Below are 18,719 nucleotides of genomic sequence, written 5' to 3'. Positions count from 1 at the left end.
ATAGGCGTCCTACGGTCCACACTGCCATCACTGCCGTCACTGTGTGTGACGCTCTTCTCACCGCGTTTGGAGCTGGCCAGCGTAGGGGAGGGCAGAACATTCCCACCACCATCGTGCCATCTAGAGACTAAAACTCAGTTAACGGGCCCGACGGAGCGCTGTTTGTTTGGGCAGCCGCGGCACACTGCTGCTTCATACAGAGCTTATAATTAATCAGACTGAGTCCTCCCACATCGGCTCTATGCATGCTACTCTTAAAACAGGCCCCCCCCCCCCCATTTCTCAACCTGCAAGGATGGTGTTCTGCATTTAAATGCAAGAATTCAGAATGTATCGCTGTTTAAATACATATTGTATTTATTTATTGTATACATTTTTCTGATTCCTCCACTCTCTTATGATTACTTTGAATCTTGATCCTGGCACACATCATATTTGTTATTTCTTTCATCGTAAAATGTTAATCCTAATTGTAAAATCAAAATGACTTCGATCCCCTTATTCAAGTTATTGATAAAAATGCTGGAAAGGACTGGGTCGCAGACAGACACCTGACTGTTTAGCTGGTGGTCTTCCCTCGGCCTTACCCAGGAATGACCGGCACCTTCGTATCGTGCTTATTCTGTTCCAGAAACTCTTGAAGTGCTCCATACATTGAGTCTCAGTGAGTCTGTGGAACACCCCTCCAAGGTGTTACTGTCACAGTCCTCACTTTATACATGAGGGAATGAAGCACAGAGAAGTTAAGCAGCTTTGCCCAAGTCACACAGCAGCCAAGTGGCTGAAGCAAGATTCAAACCTATGCACCCTGTTCCCAGAGTCCATGTTCTGAAACACTCTGCTGTCCCACCGCTGATATGGGCCAGGATTCCAGCCCGTACTGGGATAGGATACCGTAAGGGACTCAGTGAAATCTGGTCTACGAGACTGCTACCATAGCGTTCTTTGAATGTACCACCGGTGGCGCAATCATATGAAATGCCAGACCGAAGGACTTGTGTTTCGTGTGCGCTCTGTCTTCTCCCAAGCAATTTGGATTCTAAACACCTGTTCTCCTTTCATGTCTTCTCAAAAGATATTTCTCTTTTACTTCTCTGGGCACACTTCAGTCCTCCTCTTTGATTACCTCTGCCCTTAGTATAAATGTTCATTGCATTTTGAACAGTGTTTCAACAATAAACAGCAAACTTTCACAGTGCGCCTGGAGAGCGCAGCTGGCATTGCGCTGGGTAATGGGAACACAGACGCAGAGCAGACGGCGCTCCTGCCCTCAAGCCTGCGGCTGGCCCGGGAGAGCCCCCCCCCCCCCACGGCACAGCCCTGGGGCCTGCCCTGTGTCCGTGTTCTGCAGATGCCGTGGAATGGCTAATTGGAAGTGAATTAAGTACCAAGAAAGTCTTTTAAGATGCTCAAATGTGCATCTGCAAACTGTTTTTGTGCTTGAGGTTAAGAGACGACTAATTTTGACCATCATGGCTGTTTACTTAGCCAAGTTATAGGGTCCCCAGCCTTTATCTGGGTGTTTTGGTCAGCTTAGACTCAATTGTACTATGCTAACAACATGAAAATCTATGTATTCCTCACAGTGAGAAATTACTTCCCGTTTACAGTACCTGTCTATCTTGGGTTATAAGCAGCTTTGCTCTGTGCCATTATCATTTCTGGACCCCGGCTGAAGGAGTGGCCCCCCTCTGGGACATTAATACCAGTCTCATGGCAGAGGAAATGAAAACAGATTTCCCCAGGGATACACATGCCTATAATTTTTAGTGATTTTCAAACAATTGATCATGTGTAGTTCCAACAATCTGGTGACTATTAACATGTATTTTCTTGAGTTTTGAATGTCACATGTGACCAGGGTAAAATCAAGTTACTGACATATCCCAGAGAAAATTTAAGATTGACCGATAGGATCTTTTTAATTACTCAAATTTTGAAAATTCTATTGTACCATAAATCATCAATTTGTTATGCATATTTCTGTATACAACTTCTGTTTTCCAAATAGCAATTTATCAGTTAGGAAAAGAGCTTTGCAATTAATTTAACTAATTTTACTGTGTAGAAGTATTTCAGTGTTATGTTCAGTGCACTTTTCCAAGAGAAATAACTGCTTAACAGATTATAACAAAAATGAATATAAAGCCATTATTCATGAACTCTTTACTATATATTTTAGCAGTTAGTTTGGCTTCATTGCTAGCCTCGATGGAAATGCTAACCTATTTCTATCTTCCTACATGCCGCAACAAAGTATATCTACTCTACTAATTATCTAATTAAAAAACCCCAGCAATTTGGTGCATAATACATCTTAATAAAATGAGTTCTTAACAGGTGGGAAGCTTCTAGAATGACAGTACCGTAACAGGAGGTAGCGCTGTTTCCTTTGAACTTTTATAATACTAAAGAAGATATGCAGTTCACCCAGGATGCATTTTTCAGATCCTGTCTTCAGAGCTGCCAAAATAATGGAGCCACGCTGATGGGAGAGGTATTTAAAAGAAAGTCAATCGTGGTGACTGGCGAATTTTTCTACCTTGAGGCTCTAATTACAGGGACTTGGACTTCACTGAATCAGACATTAATGATTCCTAGGAGTACATTGTGGAATGGGATACAGGATTTCTTTCTGAGGTTTGGGGAAAAGAGAATGTCTCTTCACCCGCTTGGGCTATTTGGTATTGGCTTCCCTCGTGCTGGCTGCTTTGCTAGTGTGCGGTGTCCGGGGCAGCGCTGTTTGGGGGAGCAGCACTGAGGGAAGTCTTCTCAAGCAGGGCAAAGCATCTAAGTGGGGGTGGGGCTCGTGAGTTGAAGGAGCGAGATAGTTAAGTGCGCAGGGGTTGGTGGGATGGGCTAGAGACAGATTTTAAAATAAGCAGGAAGAAAAGAAATTTTGTAATGACGAAAAGAATAGTAAACATGATCACTCTCTCTTGGAAATTTTCTGAAAATATTTGGCACAGTCTGTAGAGATACAAGCAGATACACATGACTGTTTATGCAAATACGTCCATGGTATTTATGATCTCAAACAAATCCATGTGGGCCCTTGAGAGAATTCCTATGAAGTCTAAGATCTTGCTTCCTACCAGCTCCCCCGCCCCCCAGATTTGCTTAACTGAAACTCTGTGGCATTGGATTTTCATTCCCTTCTTATTGCACTAACATTTACTGAGCTCTCACTTTGAGCTTAGCACAGCGTGATGCTCTTCTAGGTGTGAAAACCATTGGAAGAAAAATCCAGGCTTTGTGGATTGGGCAGACCCACTGAGACCACTATTCTTTGTGAGGGTATCTGCATTGCAGTCATGGGGTGGGTGAATGAGCCCTCGTTGCTCTGTCCCTACTGATATTTTACTAATTAAGGAACCCCCGCCATCTTGATTTTAAGTCAAAAATCATGGGGAAAATGTTTCTCAACCTCCTTTTAAATGCCACATTTCAACTGCACACCATGAGCCCAGTATTGTTCAGATGGTAAGAAGACACGTTGACATTTGGGGGGATTCCTTACCCGCCTTATTTCCTTGAGAACCAAACTCTGAAGCTCTTGCCAACCTTACAAACACCCAATGGAATCCCTGCTCATATGCATATTTTGGGTGCATCTGTATGTTTGTCATTTCTCCCTGGAAACGGTTTCTCACACCCACGTTGCAAGTGTGTGATCTGTGATTATATCCTCTGCTAGTTTTCAGTGTCCTCTGTGCACGGAGCAAGGGCTGAGAACATGATTTAGCTAAGGCAAATGAAAGAAAATGTGCTCTTTCGGAAGTCTTTTTCTATGCGTAGTGACTATGCTGGGTGCAGCCCATGACTCCTTCTCCCGAAAGACTGGAGTAGGTTTGAGCACTTGGACCTCAGGGTCATGGTGTTAGACGGACATACAAGACACCGGCTCAACTTTTTAAGCCCTTGGATATCATCTTATTTCATTTCAAAGGGGAGCTTCTACCCTGTTTTTGAGGATTTTGAGGAAAAAAGCACATCATTACTTTGCTCACTGATGATCCTTTCGATGTGTGCAGACTTCTCTATAACGACAGCTTCTTTCTCTATTTGGCATTGGCTTCACAGAGTGAATAAGAGGCCCTGTTGTTTTGTTTTGATCAGTGAGGGGAATATTGGGATGTCCTGGTTTAATTAGTGCTGTTGTTTCTGGTCTCTTCCTGCCCTAGTTTGTTTAAAAGTCCCTTCTGTATCACCATATTCTCAGACATGCTGGGTACAATGTGTGTCACTGATATTCAAGAGTTAGTTCCTGTGGATAAGGAATTGAGAAACAGAGGGTATTCTGAGCATGAACATCATACATCAACATTTCCATTTTCTGAGGATGTTTCTCCAGGAATAGGTAGTGCTGAGATGGAAAATGGGCTCTGAAAGACTTCCTTTGGCAACACAATGCCCCACCCTTAAACTTCCCTACTTCTTGCTAAATTCCTATTTAATAATACATTATTGATCTTCAAATATGAGAAAAACAATTGTATGGAACAGTGTGAGTTTTTAAATAGTAAAATGGATTGAATAGAAATTACAAAACTCTTTTTATAAAATAGAAGTGCAAAGATCAGAAATCAATGGTATTAAAATGACATGAAGGGGCGCCTGGGTGGCGCAGCGGTTAAGCGTCTGCCTTCGGCTCAGGGCGTGATCCCGGCGTTGTGGGATTGAGCCCCACATCAGGCTCCTCTGCTGTGAGCCTGCTTCTTCCTCTCCCACTCCCCCTGCTGTGTTCCCTCTCTTGCTGGCTGTCTCTATCTCTGTCGAATAAATAAATAAAATCTTTAAAAAGAAATGACATGAAGATCTGATCAAACTATACCCTCACTACCTCTATTTCCACATGTGGAAATCCTACCTCAGTTTTAAAATTCAGAATTTAAAAAAAGATCTGAAGGATAGTTAATGGAGAGAAGGTCAAACTTATGATGTAGCCTAGGATTGTGGTTAAAATTAATACAGAGAGTTACTAGTGACATATTGTTTCCTGAAAGATCTGAGTAAAGAAGAATCAAGAATCTTTGGACACTGGGGCACCTGGGTGGCGTAGTGATTAAGCATCTGCCTTCGGCTCAGGGCGTGATCCCGGCGTTCTGGGATCGAGCCCCACATCAGGCTCTTCCGCTATGAGCCTGCTTCTTCCTCTCCCACTCCCCCTGCTTGTGTTCCCTCTCTCACTGGCTGTCTCTATCTCTGTCAAATGAATAAATAAATAAAATCTTAAAAAAAAAAAAAGAATCTTTGGACACTGGCTAAGGAATAAAATTGAGAAGGAAAGAGGAAAGATGTACTACTAAGACAAAAAGGAAATCTGATAGAAAATAAGGTGTCAGTTCCTTATGGAAGTTTTCAGTGAAGAAGTTCGATCGATGATGTGGTTAGAAACAGCAGCTGGTGAGGGAAATAATGGAGCTCCAAGTAGGCAAAGGCACAATGGAAGTGAATGGTGTGAATGAAGAAAAGAGAAGTGTTGTTAATATCTTTGGGCAGGTGTGTTTTGTATGTAAATGGCTTTGTCATAATAAAAGGGCAAATGTTGGGAAAAGAATGACAACCGTAAATATTTTTTTTAGCATTTATTTTTATTTTTAATTGAAGTGTAGTTGGCATCTAATATGATATTAGTTTCAGGTGTCCAACATAGTGATTCAACAATTCTGTGCAGTATGAACTGCCCACCACCGTCAAGTCCAGCCACCGTTTGCTGCCGTACAAGCCTATTACAATATCATTGACAATACTTCTTGTGCTGTGCTTCGTAACCCCGTGACTCATTTATTTTATAACTGCAAGTTTGTACCTCTTAGTATTTTTTGTAACTCAGGTTGGGATAATAAACAGAAGTTTCATCATCCACTGCTTTGTTTTGGATGTTCTGTTGATGCTTTAATTCTCAATGACTAATTAGGGCAAGGGATAGAAAACTTGTGTTAGTAAAGAACTATGTGTAATATGAGATAGCAGTTTATGGTAGTGTGGTTGTCTGAATACTAGCGCCCAAAGATATCCGCATCCTAATCCCCATGGATTTGCGTCACCTTACCTTGTTACCTTATGTTACCATATATGGTAAAAGGGACTTTGCAATGAAAAGTTACACCCAAATATAATCACAGGGTGTTTATAAGAGGAAGGTAAGAGGTCAGAGGAGTGATAGTGGATGTGGCTTTGGAAGCAAGAGGTTGGAGTGAGGCCAAGAAGGCATCATGAACCAAGGAATGTAGGGAACTTCTAGAAGCTGGAAAAGGCAAGGAAACAGATTCTCCCCTAGAGCATCCAGAAGCAACAGTCCTGCCAACACCTTCATTTTGGCCCAGTGAATCAGATTTCAGACTTCTGGCCTCCAGCACTGTAAGAGAAGAAATTTGCATTGATTTAAGCCACTAAATTTGTTACAGCAACGGTGAAAACATACAGGTAGAAATTTATAGATAGATCTAAGTGTAACTGACTTTTACAATGAATGTCTGTGAGCTTTCCTTCAACTCTAAGCTTTGAAAATGCCACACATTTTTTTTTCTTAAAGTCCCCCGCTCAGATTTTAATTTTTTTTAATGTTTTTTTATTACATTATGTTAGTCACCATGCAGTACATCCCTGGTTTCCGATGCAAGGTTCGATGATTCATTATTTGCGTATAACACCCAGTGCACCATGCAATACGTGCCCTCCTTACTACCCATCGCCAGCCTATCCCAACCCCCCACCCCCTCCCCTCTGAAGCCCTCAGTTTGTTTCTCAGAGTCCATGTCTCCCATGCTTCACTTCACATTTTAAAAAAATTCTGGCTCTGTGTTGTTATGTTCTGTGGGTTGACAAATTCATTTCAGTTTCCAAGGTTAGGAAACTTGGATATGGACTTGAGGCTTGATTTTGGTGAAAAAACTCAGTGCAGTCTTCCCACTGTGCATCTTTACCCCTCATACAGAACACTTTCACTTCTGACATTTCTCGTCACTGAACCTGTGAGGTTTTTTTTCCCCTATGCCAAGCAATTCTCCACAATAGGAGCTGGGTGTCCTACAACGTCATTCAATTCTGACGCTCTCCCCTGGTAGAGAGTGCCAGATCCCACAGGTTAAGGTCTCGGTCCCACAAAACTGTCCCCCCCACTTCAGATGCAGGTGCAAGTCGTAGGTCCCCAGGTCACCCATGACGTTTGTCTGACGGGGCTACAAATTGGAAGCTCCCATGACTTTCTCCTCGGGTTGGATTAATTTTCTTGAGTGGCTCGCAGAACTTAAGAGGCACACACGTTTACTAGTTTATTAGAAGACATGATAAAGGATACGCATGAAGAGCCAGATGAAGAGACAGGGTGATGTCCGGGAGGGTCCTGAGCTCAGAAGCTTCCGTGCTTGTGGGTTGGTGTGTGTCAGCCTCCTGGTGTGCGTGTGTTCTCCACACCAGCACACTAAGCCCTCTACTATTGGGATACTTACGGAGGCTTTCTCCCCTAAGTGTGATCAATTATGAACTCCATTTCCAGCCCCTCTCTAGAGAGGGAGGGTGGTGGGGCTGAAAGTTCTAAGCTTCTAATCATGGCTGGTCTTTCTGGTGACCGTCCCCCACCCAGGAGCCCTCCAGTTGCCTTCCTAGAGTTTCCTCATGAGAACAAAAGATGCTCTTAGTTCTCTTATCACTTAGGAATTTTCAAGGGCTTTAGGAGCCCCTGTGTCAGGAACCAGGACCAATCATAGGTGTGTCTTATTTCACAGAGGCCATCTATGTTGTGTATGGTTTTACAGAAAAATGCTTTTCACATAAATACCCTCATTTGATCTTTCTAATGAGAGTTTATTTCACATTTTACACATGAGGGAGCTGAGGCTTGGTGAGACAAGTCACTGGCCAAAGTCAGTGGAGAGTCAGCACTTAACGAAAATCCAAAGCCAGTGTTCTCTCTGGGGACCCACAGATCCCTGTTGGACCTGCAAGTCTCTGTCTGGGGGCCTCATTGTATTGAGAAAGCAATGATGATATGATGAAAATTTCATAGAGCTATATTCTTTCCTGAGAAAAGGAAAGGTGGAAAATCATTCCTGTTTTGGAAGTAGGAACACTCTTGCCTGGGGCTTCCCTGTGGCCCGCAGAGGAAGTTCCTTAGAAGTGTCATCTCTCTCTCTTTTTTTAAAGATTCACTTATTCATTTTTAGAGAAAAAGAGCACACATGAATGAGTGGGCGGAAGGGCAGAGGGAGAGAATCTCAAGCAGACTCCCCGCTGAGCGCAGAGCCCAATGTGGGGCTCGACCCCAGGACCCGGAGATCATGATCTGGGTCTGAAACCAAGAGTCTGGTGCTTAAGCGATTGAGCCACCCAGGCGCCCCGGAAGTGTCATCTCTTACCATCTCCTTGCTGTCCTGGCTTTCAGCTGTGCTGGTTTTGGTCAGAATTTATTTTAATAATACTAAATTTAATGATTAAATATTAAATTTATGATTAAAATAAAATAATTTATTTTAATAATATTTTAAATATGTAATCATATATAATAGTATTTTTGCTCCATGGAGGAGAGGAGAAAAATGAGATTTGATTAGTTCTAGGTTCTCTCTGTTAACACCTGTGTCATCTGTCCTTAGGATGGAGCCTGTGTTTTTGTTCTGATTCTTCCTTTAAACACAGATTTCATCACCCTTTCCATCGTCTGCAGCATTTCTCCCCGGCCTCCTCTTGTTCCGAGTTTGCCTTCCTGGCTGTGTGCTTGTAGGTTCATGTCACTATTGTTTTTTCATCCTTGGTTCTGCACCCTCCCTTCCATCTCTTTTATATGCCCTTGCAAACCTCATCTCCTTGAAGAACTAACTCCCAGTCCAACCTCGCTCTGTTCTTTAGGGGCTCTTCCCCCTCTCCTCGAGTTGCAGTTGTTTAGCTGGTGAAGGTTTCTTGGAAAAGTCCTATTATAAAGAGAAGCTTCGTGTAAAATGTCGGACCACAGTATGGGCTTATACTGAAAGACTTCAGAAATAACAGATTTCTGTTATTTATCATATGAAGAATGTGTTCAAGTAAACGTATTCACAGCAGCTCTCATAGCAATCCGTCCACATACATTGGCAGGATAACTGAAAAATGAAAACAAGATGTAGAGGGGAAATTTTCAAGTAGAACCAATGACTGCTCTAGTGAATGGAAAATTTTAGATTCTGAAAGAAAATATCCTAAATTATGCTCCTATTTTAATTTTTTTTAATCTCGCAGAGAAAAGAATTGCCTATTGCCTTTGTTTTTTTTTTAAATGGGAATATATCTGAGGAATACATTCACTGATGTATAATTGCTGAGTCAAAAGTCATACACATCTAAAATTTTAATAGATACTAATAAATAACCATTCAAAAAGAAGTTGTACCAGCTTACATAAGAGTTCTTGTTTCCACACACACACACACTCCAGAACTGAATATTATTGGCTTTTATTTTTCACCAGTTTGATAGGTAAAACATGGTATCTTGTTTTTTATTTGCTTTCATTACTAAATGGAATTAAGCATCTTTTCATATAAATATTAGCTATTTGTTTTTATTTTTCCCCATGGGTCTTTGTGGCGTTTTACTGGCTTACAGAAATGCTTCCATTTCTCTAGTTGGATCATCCATTTTTTCTTAGCAATTTCTGATTTTTTGTCTTACTTAAAAATTATGGTAATCAGGGGTGCCTGGACGGCTCAGTTGGTTAAGTGTTCAAACCCTGATTTTGGCTCAGGTCATGGTCTCAGGGTCATAGGATCGAGCCCCACATCAGGCTTCCCGCCCAGTGGGGAGTCTGTTTGGGATTCTCTCTCCTCTCTCTGCCCCTCCCCAGACTCCAGTACACATGCTCTCCGTCTCTTTAAAATAAATAAATAAATCTTTAAAAAAAAAAAAGGAATTAGGGTAATCAGAAATTTGCCAGATTTAGCAAATTAAAATATAAGACACCAGTTAAATTTTAATTTCTGATAAACAGTGAATAATTTCTTAGTATAAAGAAGTCAAATAGAATACTTGGGACATACTTATGCCAAAAAAAAAAAACCCCAAAAAGCAAAAAACAAAAAATCCAAAACCATTAGAAAGACCTTTTTTTTTTTCTCATTCCAAAGTTATTTTTCAAAATTCAGGTGTTCTAGAACATTCATGGTTTGTTTTTTACAACTAAGTTTTTGTTGTGTCTGGATTTTCTGTTTTCTGTTTCTTTTCTTTTTAAAACTTCTTTCTTTTTTCTTTTTTTGATGAGCCGAATAAGATGGGGAGCAAATTTTTTTTTCCTCCAAATGACCAATATTGTCCCAACGCAATTTATTGAATAATCCGTTTTTCTTTCACTGATTTAAAATGGTATTGGTAAAATAAATAAATAAATAAATAAATAAATAAATAAATAAATAAATAAAATGGTATTGTATTAGCACTTTAAAATTGAAACTACAAAATAGGTACACAAGGTGAGAACTATGATGAAAATTGTCTTTGTCTCAAATAGAAGAATATAGATTTTCTTCTTTTCTCCGGTATATTTTTCCTTACAGCCCAAATTTCAGCAGTTTGTCCAGAAAACACTTTAGCCCTATGTGAAATGAATAACTCACCTGGTAACTCAGAGACACCACAGACAAGACCACACTGAAGAACAGTGTACTTTTCTTAAGAAAAGCTCACAGGAATTGCTGGACCAAAACTGTCATCTGGTTTACAAAATTCTTCACTTCTCTGGTGAAATCAGCCAACCGGAAGTCATGCTCTCCAGCATTCTCGGTCACTGACACAGGTGACTTCCTGAGCAGCTGGTAGAAAAGGAAGGGGATTTGATATAAATTTAATGCTGTTTCTTAGGTCTAATCTCAAAGAATATATAGATAGCTTAAAAATTCTCTTCCTATTTTTTTTCCAATGGGAGAACAACAGATGATTTATAATTAATAAAACCTTTTTCTGCTTTTTGCAGCCTCAGAATAAGATAGATTCATTGGTTTGCTTTTTTTTTTTTTTTTTTAAGACAAAACGTCATAAGCATTTTCTTGGTTTGACAATAACACCTCTTTCTTTCTGAGAACTCAGGAGATATCCTCTCAGGCAGGGATTATCCCTCATTCGTTCCTGACCTCAGGGCTCTTAGGGTCAGGTTGGGAAAAAGACACATATAAAAAATAATTACCACACAGTGAGACTAAAGCCTTAAAGAAGTTGTTTCTCTGGGAGTTCAGGGCCACAGAGGTTTCCCGGGGCCTCTGCTTTACAACACCTGGATTGAGACAATTCCTTGTCTGGGCTGCACCTGTAAGGACAACCATCTTAACCAGTCAGAAAACATTTTCTAAGCCCAACCATCACAGTAACTTAATGTTAAATGATGGCTTGGGGGATAGATTTAGGGGGTAACTTCTATTTGTGTTCTTAATCAAGAGATTGATATTATTGAATTTTTTGTTTCTTGATGCACGTATTAAAATTGAAAGGAATCATTTGCTTATTAAATCTGTTTCTTAACATTGCCACCTTTAAGCCTACCATTATAGGACTGGAAGGCTGACTAGAGAGGGGACAGGCAGCGGAGGGGGGACGAAGACGTCTCTACCAAAAGAAATTATAATTTGATCAAAGGAATTTCCTGTGACTTCAGCCAGATAGTCCTAGATGGTAGAAGATATTTGCAAATAATACATTGCTGCCAACATTTAAAAATCACCTTCTGAGTTGTGAGCCCCCAATCTGTAATGATAATCATTATTACCACCCTTACTGAATTATTAAAGACTTGCTATTAAGCAATCATCTGCCTAAACCCCTCACATTATCTCATTGATTCCTCAGGGCCACCTTGTAAGGTAGATATTATTATTGCCACTTTACAGTTGAAAAAATTAAGACATTGAGGGGTTAAGTATTCTTCTTTTTCTTATTTCTTTTTGGATTAAGTATTTTTCCTAAAATCATGCAGTTAGCAAGTTGTAAATCCCATATTTAAACCCAGGTTTGTCTAACTCAAGTTCATGTTCTGAAACACTGCCCTACACTTGCAAGGCTACTTAGGACTTCCCATCAGGGTGGACTTGCTGTTTCTAATTAATTCAACCCTTTATTGCTCCAAAATAACACACCTGCTAGTTTACTGTGTTTCCTGCCAAAGCCAAATGCAAATTTTTCTCTCTAGAAACCACAGGTCTGAGGCTTGATTTAATTTCCCCCAAGAAGAATAGGCAAGCTTGAGGACCAGCTCCTATACAATTAAATATTACGACTCTAAGTTTACCTAACTGGAGAAAATAGTGGGGAAGATGTAAGGGTATTTATAACACTTATAGATCTATAAGCAGCCTTTCATCCGTAGATAGGAACCGTCTGTGGGGCAAAGCTACGGTGTTGATGTATGTCACAAGCTTTTCAAAGCCCTTATCACAATATCATTGCTGAACTCGAGTGGGCAAAGATGGGCTCCTGATAGAACGCACACTCACGAAGAGTACTGCAGAGGATCTCTATGTTCTGGTCTCTGTATTCGCACTGTAATTTATAGTGTAACTTGATACAGCTTTCAGATTAGCTATTCAAGTGCCTTCCAGTGGTCATATAAGAGAAGCATACTTTTCTCTTGCCAAGGTTTTAAAATTGCTTCAAATAGCAGCTAAACACATTGGCTAATTACCCTCAATAAGGACGGTTTTATGCCAAAACCAAATTCAGTATTTTTACCAGCCAATCTTCAATGTCTTTTGGTAGAAAAAAAAAATCTTCTGAAATCTTTTAAAAATCATCAATCAATAGATCGAGTCATAATTCAGTCCCCTTCTAGAAAGCCCATAGCACAGAGTCTTGCTAAAAATTAAAACATTTAATGATACCCACATCAAGGTTTTTCTAGTTTAGAAGTCAGTGGTCAGCAATTTCTGCCTGAAAACTTTCTATACACAGTCTCCTCTTACGTGTGGCATTTCAATTAAATACCTGTTGATACATTTGAGGCTTCAGAGTAAACCTTCAAAGGGTGTCTGAAACCTAGCTCCAAGTAGAGAAAATTATCTGAGAATGAATACATGTCAGATTTTTGGTTTTCGTTATAAAATATTATATTTTGTCACTTCTGTGTCAGGAATCTAACCTGACAATAGACTCTCCTTTCAGCCAATAACATAGGATGCTTGTCAGTGATTTCAGTCTTGAACGATTGGCTCTTCAGTTATTGTCAAAAACCAAGCTGATACATTTGATATTTAAGAAGCATTAAGGTCAGTAATTCCCAGATTTGAGTAATTATTGGCATCGCCTGGAAAGCTGTTTAAAACCTCAGTCTGGGGCACATGGGTGGCTCATTTGGTTAAGCAGCCGACTCTTGATTTTGGCTCAGGTCATGATCTCAGGGTCCTGGGATCAAGCCCCAGGTCAGGCTTCACGCTCAGTGGGGAGTCTGCTTGTCCCTTTCCATCTGCTTCCCCTTGCCCACCTCCCACCCCCATTTGTGTTTTTTTTCTCTCTCTCTCAAATAAATAAATAAATAAATAAAATCTTTTTTTTTAAAGATTTTATTCATTTATTTGACGGAGATAGAGACAGCCAGCGAGAGAGGGAACACAAGCAGGGGGAGTGGGAGAGGAAGAAGCAGGCTCATAGCGGAGGAGCCTGATGTGGGGCTCGATCCCATAACGCCGGGATCACGCCCTGAGCCAAAGGCAGACGCTTAACTGCTGTGCCACCCAGGCGCCCCAATAAATAAAATCTTAAAAAAACAAAAACAAAAACAACCACTTCAGTCTGACTCAGTAGATCCGAGACCTTGGAATTGGAATTATAAAAACTCCTCACGTGATTTCATTAGCCAGCTTTGTAAAGCTGCTCTTAGCCTTTCAAATGTGTTACACAAATTACTTTATGTAAAAATACACACCATCTCATGTATTAAGTATAGCCCTAGCAAAAAGTTTGTTCTGATGAATTGGCATGCTTCCCTTTTTTTATATAGCGGCAGCTGTGTAATTCATCTCTGTCCTTTTTCCCTTGGGTACTGGGAAGCTCAGAGGTAAATTCCACTTAATGCTTAAGGCAGGAGCTCTTCTTAACCTTGGACTTCTATTTTTCTATTTTTCAATTTTTTTCTTATCCTAATTACACTGTATTTGCTCTTTACTGTCAGTTTAAGAGTTTTATCTTAAGTCTTTTGTTTTTATTGTTATCTATTTAAGATTCTTTTTAAAAGTAGGTCATGTTATAAGTGATAAGCAAGGTTTACAGCAGGAATAGAGAGGACCTGTTCAAAATGTTTGGAGTATGAGATCATCACATTTTTTTTGTCATTGGATTTTGCTGCTCTACCAGAGGCCTGGCATGTTGGACTGCCATTATGCCTGCACAATTGTGTTATGATTGTGATATGATGAAGCATTTGTAGACTTTAAGATTTCCACAAAATACACAAGTGCAAAGTCCTGTAATGATGTAGGATAGTATTTCTCAGGTCATTTATCCAGTTTGCCGAATATGGATAAAGCTGACAACTAAAAAAGTTTCCAAGGTTTATTGAATATGATATGTAAATGTAGAGAATTGATCTGTACCTACTCTAAGAAGGGTTTAAGAAGTGCCCTAAGCCTGATAGAATTTAGCAAGATAAAATAAATTAGAAACATGTGCAGAAAATAAGAAGGGTCTGGCTGGCAGAAAAAAATTGTATGATCTTGCTAAGGCAAGCCAAAATTTGAGCTTTCTAGCAGCCTATATGAAAAGGAAAATTCTCTGCTCAAATAAGCAAAAAGTTCTTGTGATAATAAATCTAAAAAGATTTCTACTTTTGGGGCGCATGGGTGGCTCAGTTGGTTAAGTGGCTGACTCTTGATTTTGGCTCAGGTCATGGTCTCAGGGTTGTGAGATCCAGCCCTGCATGGGGCTCCACGCTCAGCAGGACTCTGCTTCTCTCCCTCTCCCTCTGCCCCTCCCCCCAACTCGTGCACACGTGCTCTCTCGCTCATGCGCATGGTCTCTCGCTCTAAAATAAATAAATAAATCATAAAAAAAAAAGATTGCTGCTTTCTATAGGCTCTCATGGAGAAAGTACTTGGAAGTAGATCATTTTTTCTCTTCATCGGTGCAGTTACCATCATGGGATACCAGTAACTTATACAGTTCAGATTTTTATATGAACTTTGAGTTAAGTTTAAGAAATTTTCCAGCCCATTAAAAAAAGAGGTCATCATTTTCTGTTCTTGTTAGCCAACAGAACAGGTTTTGAGAGATGGAAGAAATCTCATTTGGCGAGACAAAGTCAAAGGGAATGTATTTTTAATATTTAAGATGATACACACCAAATCTTTATCTTTTTTATGTGGTACATTGCTGCTAATCTACGGGGTGCTGTTTGCTAATTAGGACAAAAACGCCCTCTGAGCAAATCTAACATCAGGGCTGGATTTCTACTCCCTACCCTACCCCCATGACTCCCCACCCCCACCCCTTCTCTCCTCCTGTCTTGTCCCAGGACACCTTCATACACTGCCCCTTCTGCCCAAAAGTATGTGGAGGCCAAGAAAATAACCTGGACATAAGATTTAATTAGACAGTTTCAGAAATAGCCAGCTGAGTAGCTTTTTTGTTTCACTCCAATTTTTTTTTTTAACTATTAGAGCTTTGGAGCCTCTCACAAATGCAGATGTCTGGATCCCACAGCCTCATATTCTGATGCAGGCAACCAGGACTTGAAATTCAGGAAGTTGCATTTCAACAAACACCAGAGGTGGTTCAAATTTGAGAAAAGCCAGCTGAGGGGTAAAGAGTACAGGTTTAAAAGTCATACAGATAGGGTTTTGAAACACTGCGTTATTATTTTCTGTCGGGTAATCTTGAGTAAACTCATCTTTCTTTACCTCAGTTTCTTTGGTTGTAAAATGACAATTAAAAATTTTTCCATCACAGGGTTATTTTAAGGATCGAGTGGGATTAAATGCCCTACCAGAGCACCTAATGAATGCTAACTCTTTTATAATATACCTACAATATACTTTCAGAGCTTGACTCAGGGTAGGGCCAAGCCTTAAGAAAGTATTTCTAAGGGTACTCACAGCACTTTCTCTTGTTTTGTGATACTTGTACCCACCCTTTCTCAGGATTTACGAGCGCTTTCCATTAGTGTTTCTACATATCCCAAAATAAATCCCTTGGTTACTTTTTGGAAGTCCTCAGATAAGAGTAATCAGCCTCTTTTTTGTATATTGCCTACATCCTCCTCACCATCCTGATTATACTACATCATATTCAGATCTCATCAGGTCATTTATCCAGTTTGCCAAATACTGCAGATAGTATTTTTTTTAAATAGTAGGGGAGGGGCAAAGGGAGAGGGAGAGAGAATCTTAAGCAGGCTCCGCCGTGGAGCCCAACACAGGACTCGATCTCATGACCCTGAGATCAAGACCTGAGCTGAAACCAAGAGTCAGACGCTTAACCAACTGAGCCATCCAGGCGCCCTGAAAATAGTAATTTTTTTTTTAAAAGTTCCCTTTTAGTCCTACCATTATAGAATTATGGAAAACTGAATTCTAAATGCAGGGCTGCCTGATCAAATTGGAGGAAACTGAGGTAGGGTAGTGCTTTAAATCAAGACGCTCAAGTCCCAGTTTGAATGAACCAGACTTTAATTGTGTCACAAGGATCAATTTAGAGATAATCTCAGCAAATCCTATTAACTGAATAATGAAGCGAAGCATTCCTGTGCGGAGAAATCCGTTTTTCCTATAGGGGAGGAAAAACTTTTCCCTCTACCCCTCTCAGATTCATAGGCTGGGGCTCTGTAAATTAGACTGACAAAAGACAGATTAACAAGAGAAAAACAGAGACGTTTATTGACAAGTGCATCTTGGGACCGTGTGGAAGTTCTCAAGAGTCAGCCGCTTAACTGACTAAGCCGCCCAGACGCCCCAAAGAGCTTTCTAATATCTGCTTCTTCTCAGTTGCCTTCAGCTCAAAGTAATCCTTATGCCAAAGGGGCATATTCTGCTTCCCTTCCTTCCATTGAAGGATTCAATGGGGCATCTTAGAAGTGGATGAACTGGAAACAGACATTAATTATTTTGAAAGAAATGTGAACATTTTTATATACTATTTCTGCCTCAAAGAATGCTTTTGAAGCTCTTGCAAATTCAACATAGCTATCTCAAGTGAATCATGTTTTGTTGTCTGAAATAGTAAAATAAAATTTTGCCTCAAGGGCTCTTAAAGCAGGTGGAATGCCAAGAAGTTTCTAAATAAAACAAATATCTGGGCCCAGCATTTTCAGTTATTTTCACTCCTCTTTTCCTTTTTTAATTAGATGTTTCAGAGAATATGTATAGTGGGTCCCACCACCTCACGCATGGCTATTTTCCTGACTCCATTGTATGGTATTGTGGTAAAGGATTCAATATCAACACCAGAGAAGGAACACAAAAGAGGATACTCACTGAAGCGTTTTACTAGAAAATTAACTGCAAAGCACTTATGGAAATTACGTGCAAAATAATTAAAATAGTGTTAAAAATACAAGTCACTCCCCCTGCCCTTTTTTTTCCCCTTTTTTTCCCCCGTTTTAACCATTTGTAAGCGTCCAGTTCTGTGGTATTAAGTACATTCACATCATTGTGTACCCTCACCCTTAAGAAAGGGGGGGAGAAGAAGGGAGGTTAGGAAAGAAGGGCCATCCCAAACACCTTTCTAAAAAAAAATCGCTAATGCTACAGTTTATTTTCTTTTTTATTTGAGTGTAGCTGACACACGCTGTTACGTTAGTTTCAGATGGATAGCGTAGTGATTCAACACTCTCTACGTTATGCTGTGCTCACCCCAAGTGCAGCTCCCGTCTGTCCCCACATGACACTATTACGATACCACTGACTATATTCCCTATGCTGTGCCTTTCATTCCGGGCCTTATTCATTCCCTCACTAGAAGCCTGTGTCTCCTGCTCCCCTGCACTCATTCTCCTCATCCCCCCCACCCCCCCCTCTGGCAAGCATCGGTTTGTTTTCTGTGTTCATAGGCCTGATTTAGCTTTTTTGTTTATGCTTTTGTTTTGTCTTCTAGGTTCCACATATCAGTGAAATCGTATAGTATTTGTCTTTGTCTCACTTATTTTGCTTAGCATAAAAACCATCCATGTTGTCGCAAGTGGTAAGATCTCATATTTTTTATGGCTGTATAATATTGTGTGTGTGTGTGTATATATATATATATATTCCACATCTTCCTTATCCGTTCACCTACTGATGGACACTTAGGTTGTTTCCATATCTTGGCTATTATAAATAACACTGCAATAAACATAGAGGTATATATGTCTTTTTGAATTAGTGTTTTCTTTTTCACTAGGTAAATACACAATATGATATTGTGTAAAAATATGCTATTTCTATTTTTAATTTTTTTAGTAACCTCCATACTATTTTCCACAATGGCTGCACCAATTTACATTCCTACCAACGGTGCGGTAGGGTTCTTTTTTCTCCCATCCTTGCCAACACTTGTTATTCCTTGTCTTTTTGATTTTAGCCATTCTGATGGGTGTAAGGCGATATCTCAGTGGTTTTGATTTGCGTTTCCCTGTTGATTAGTGACATTGAGCATCTTTTCATGTGTCTGTTGGCCATGTATATTTCTTTTTTGGAAAAATGTCACTTTGGGTCTTCTGCCCATTTATAATCAGGTTATTTTGTTTATTTATTTATTTTGGTGTTGAGTTGTATAAGTTCTTTATGTATTTTGGATAT

At 40.0% G+C, this 18,719-nt stretch overlaps 1 protein-coding gene across 3 annotated transcripts in view; it reads left to right on the top strand.

Annotated features, from left to right (window-relative positions):
* The window catches only part of KCNMB4 (potassium calcium-activated channel subfamily M regulatory beta subunit 4), a 161,724-nt gene that overhangs the window by 39,349 nt on the left and 103,656 nt on the right, over positions 1-18,719 (top strand). The window contains exon 3 of one of the 3 annotated variants that reach the window (XM_057316552.1): positions 18,037-18,123. The exons of the other annotated variants lie outside the window; for them this stretch is intronic. Within the exon in view, the coding sequence (XP_057172535.1) occupies positions 18,037-18,094 (58 nt within the window). The 3' untranslated portion in view covers positions 18,095-18,123. The remainder of the gene's footprint in view (positions 1-18,036; positions 18,124-18,719) is intronic. 3 annotated transcript variants of the gene reach the window in all.

The sequence above is a fragment of the Ursus arctos genome, unplaced genomic scaffold, assembly GCF_023065955.2.
Source record: "Ursus arctos isolate Adak ecotype North America unplaced genomic scaffold, UrsArc2.0 scaffold_21, whole genome shotgun sequence".
Lineage (NCBI taxonomy): Eukaryota > Metazoa > Chordata > Mammalia > Carnivora > Ursidae > Ursus > Ursus arctos.
This window is presented reverse-complemented; position numbering and strand designations above follow the sequence as displayed.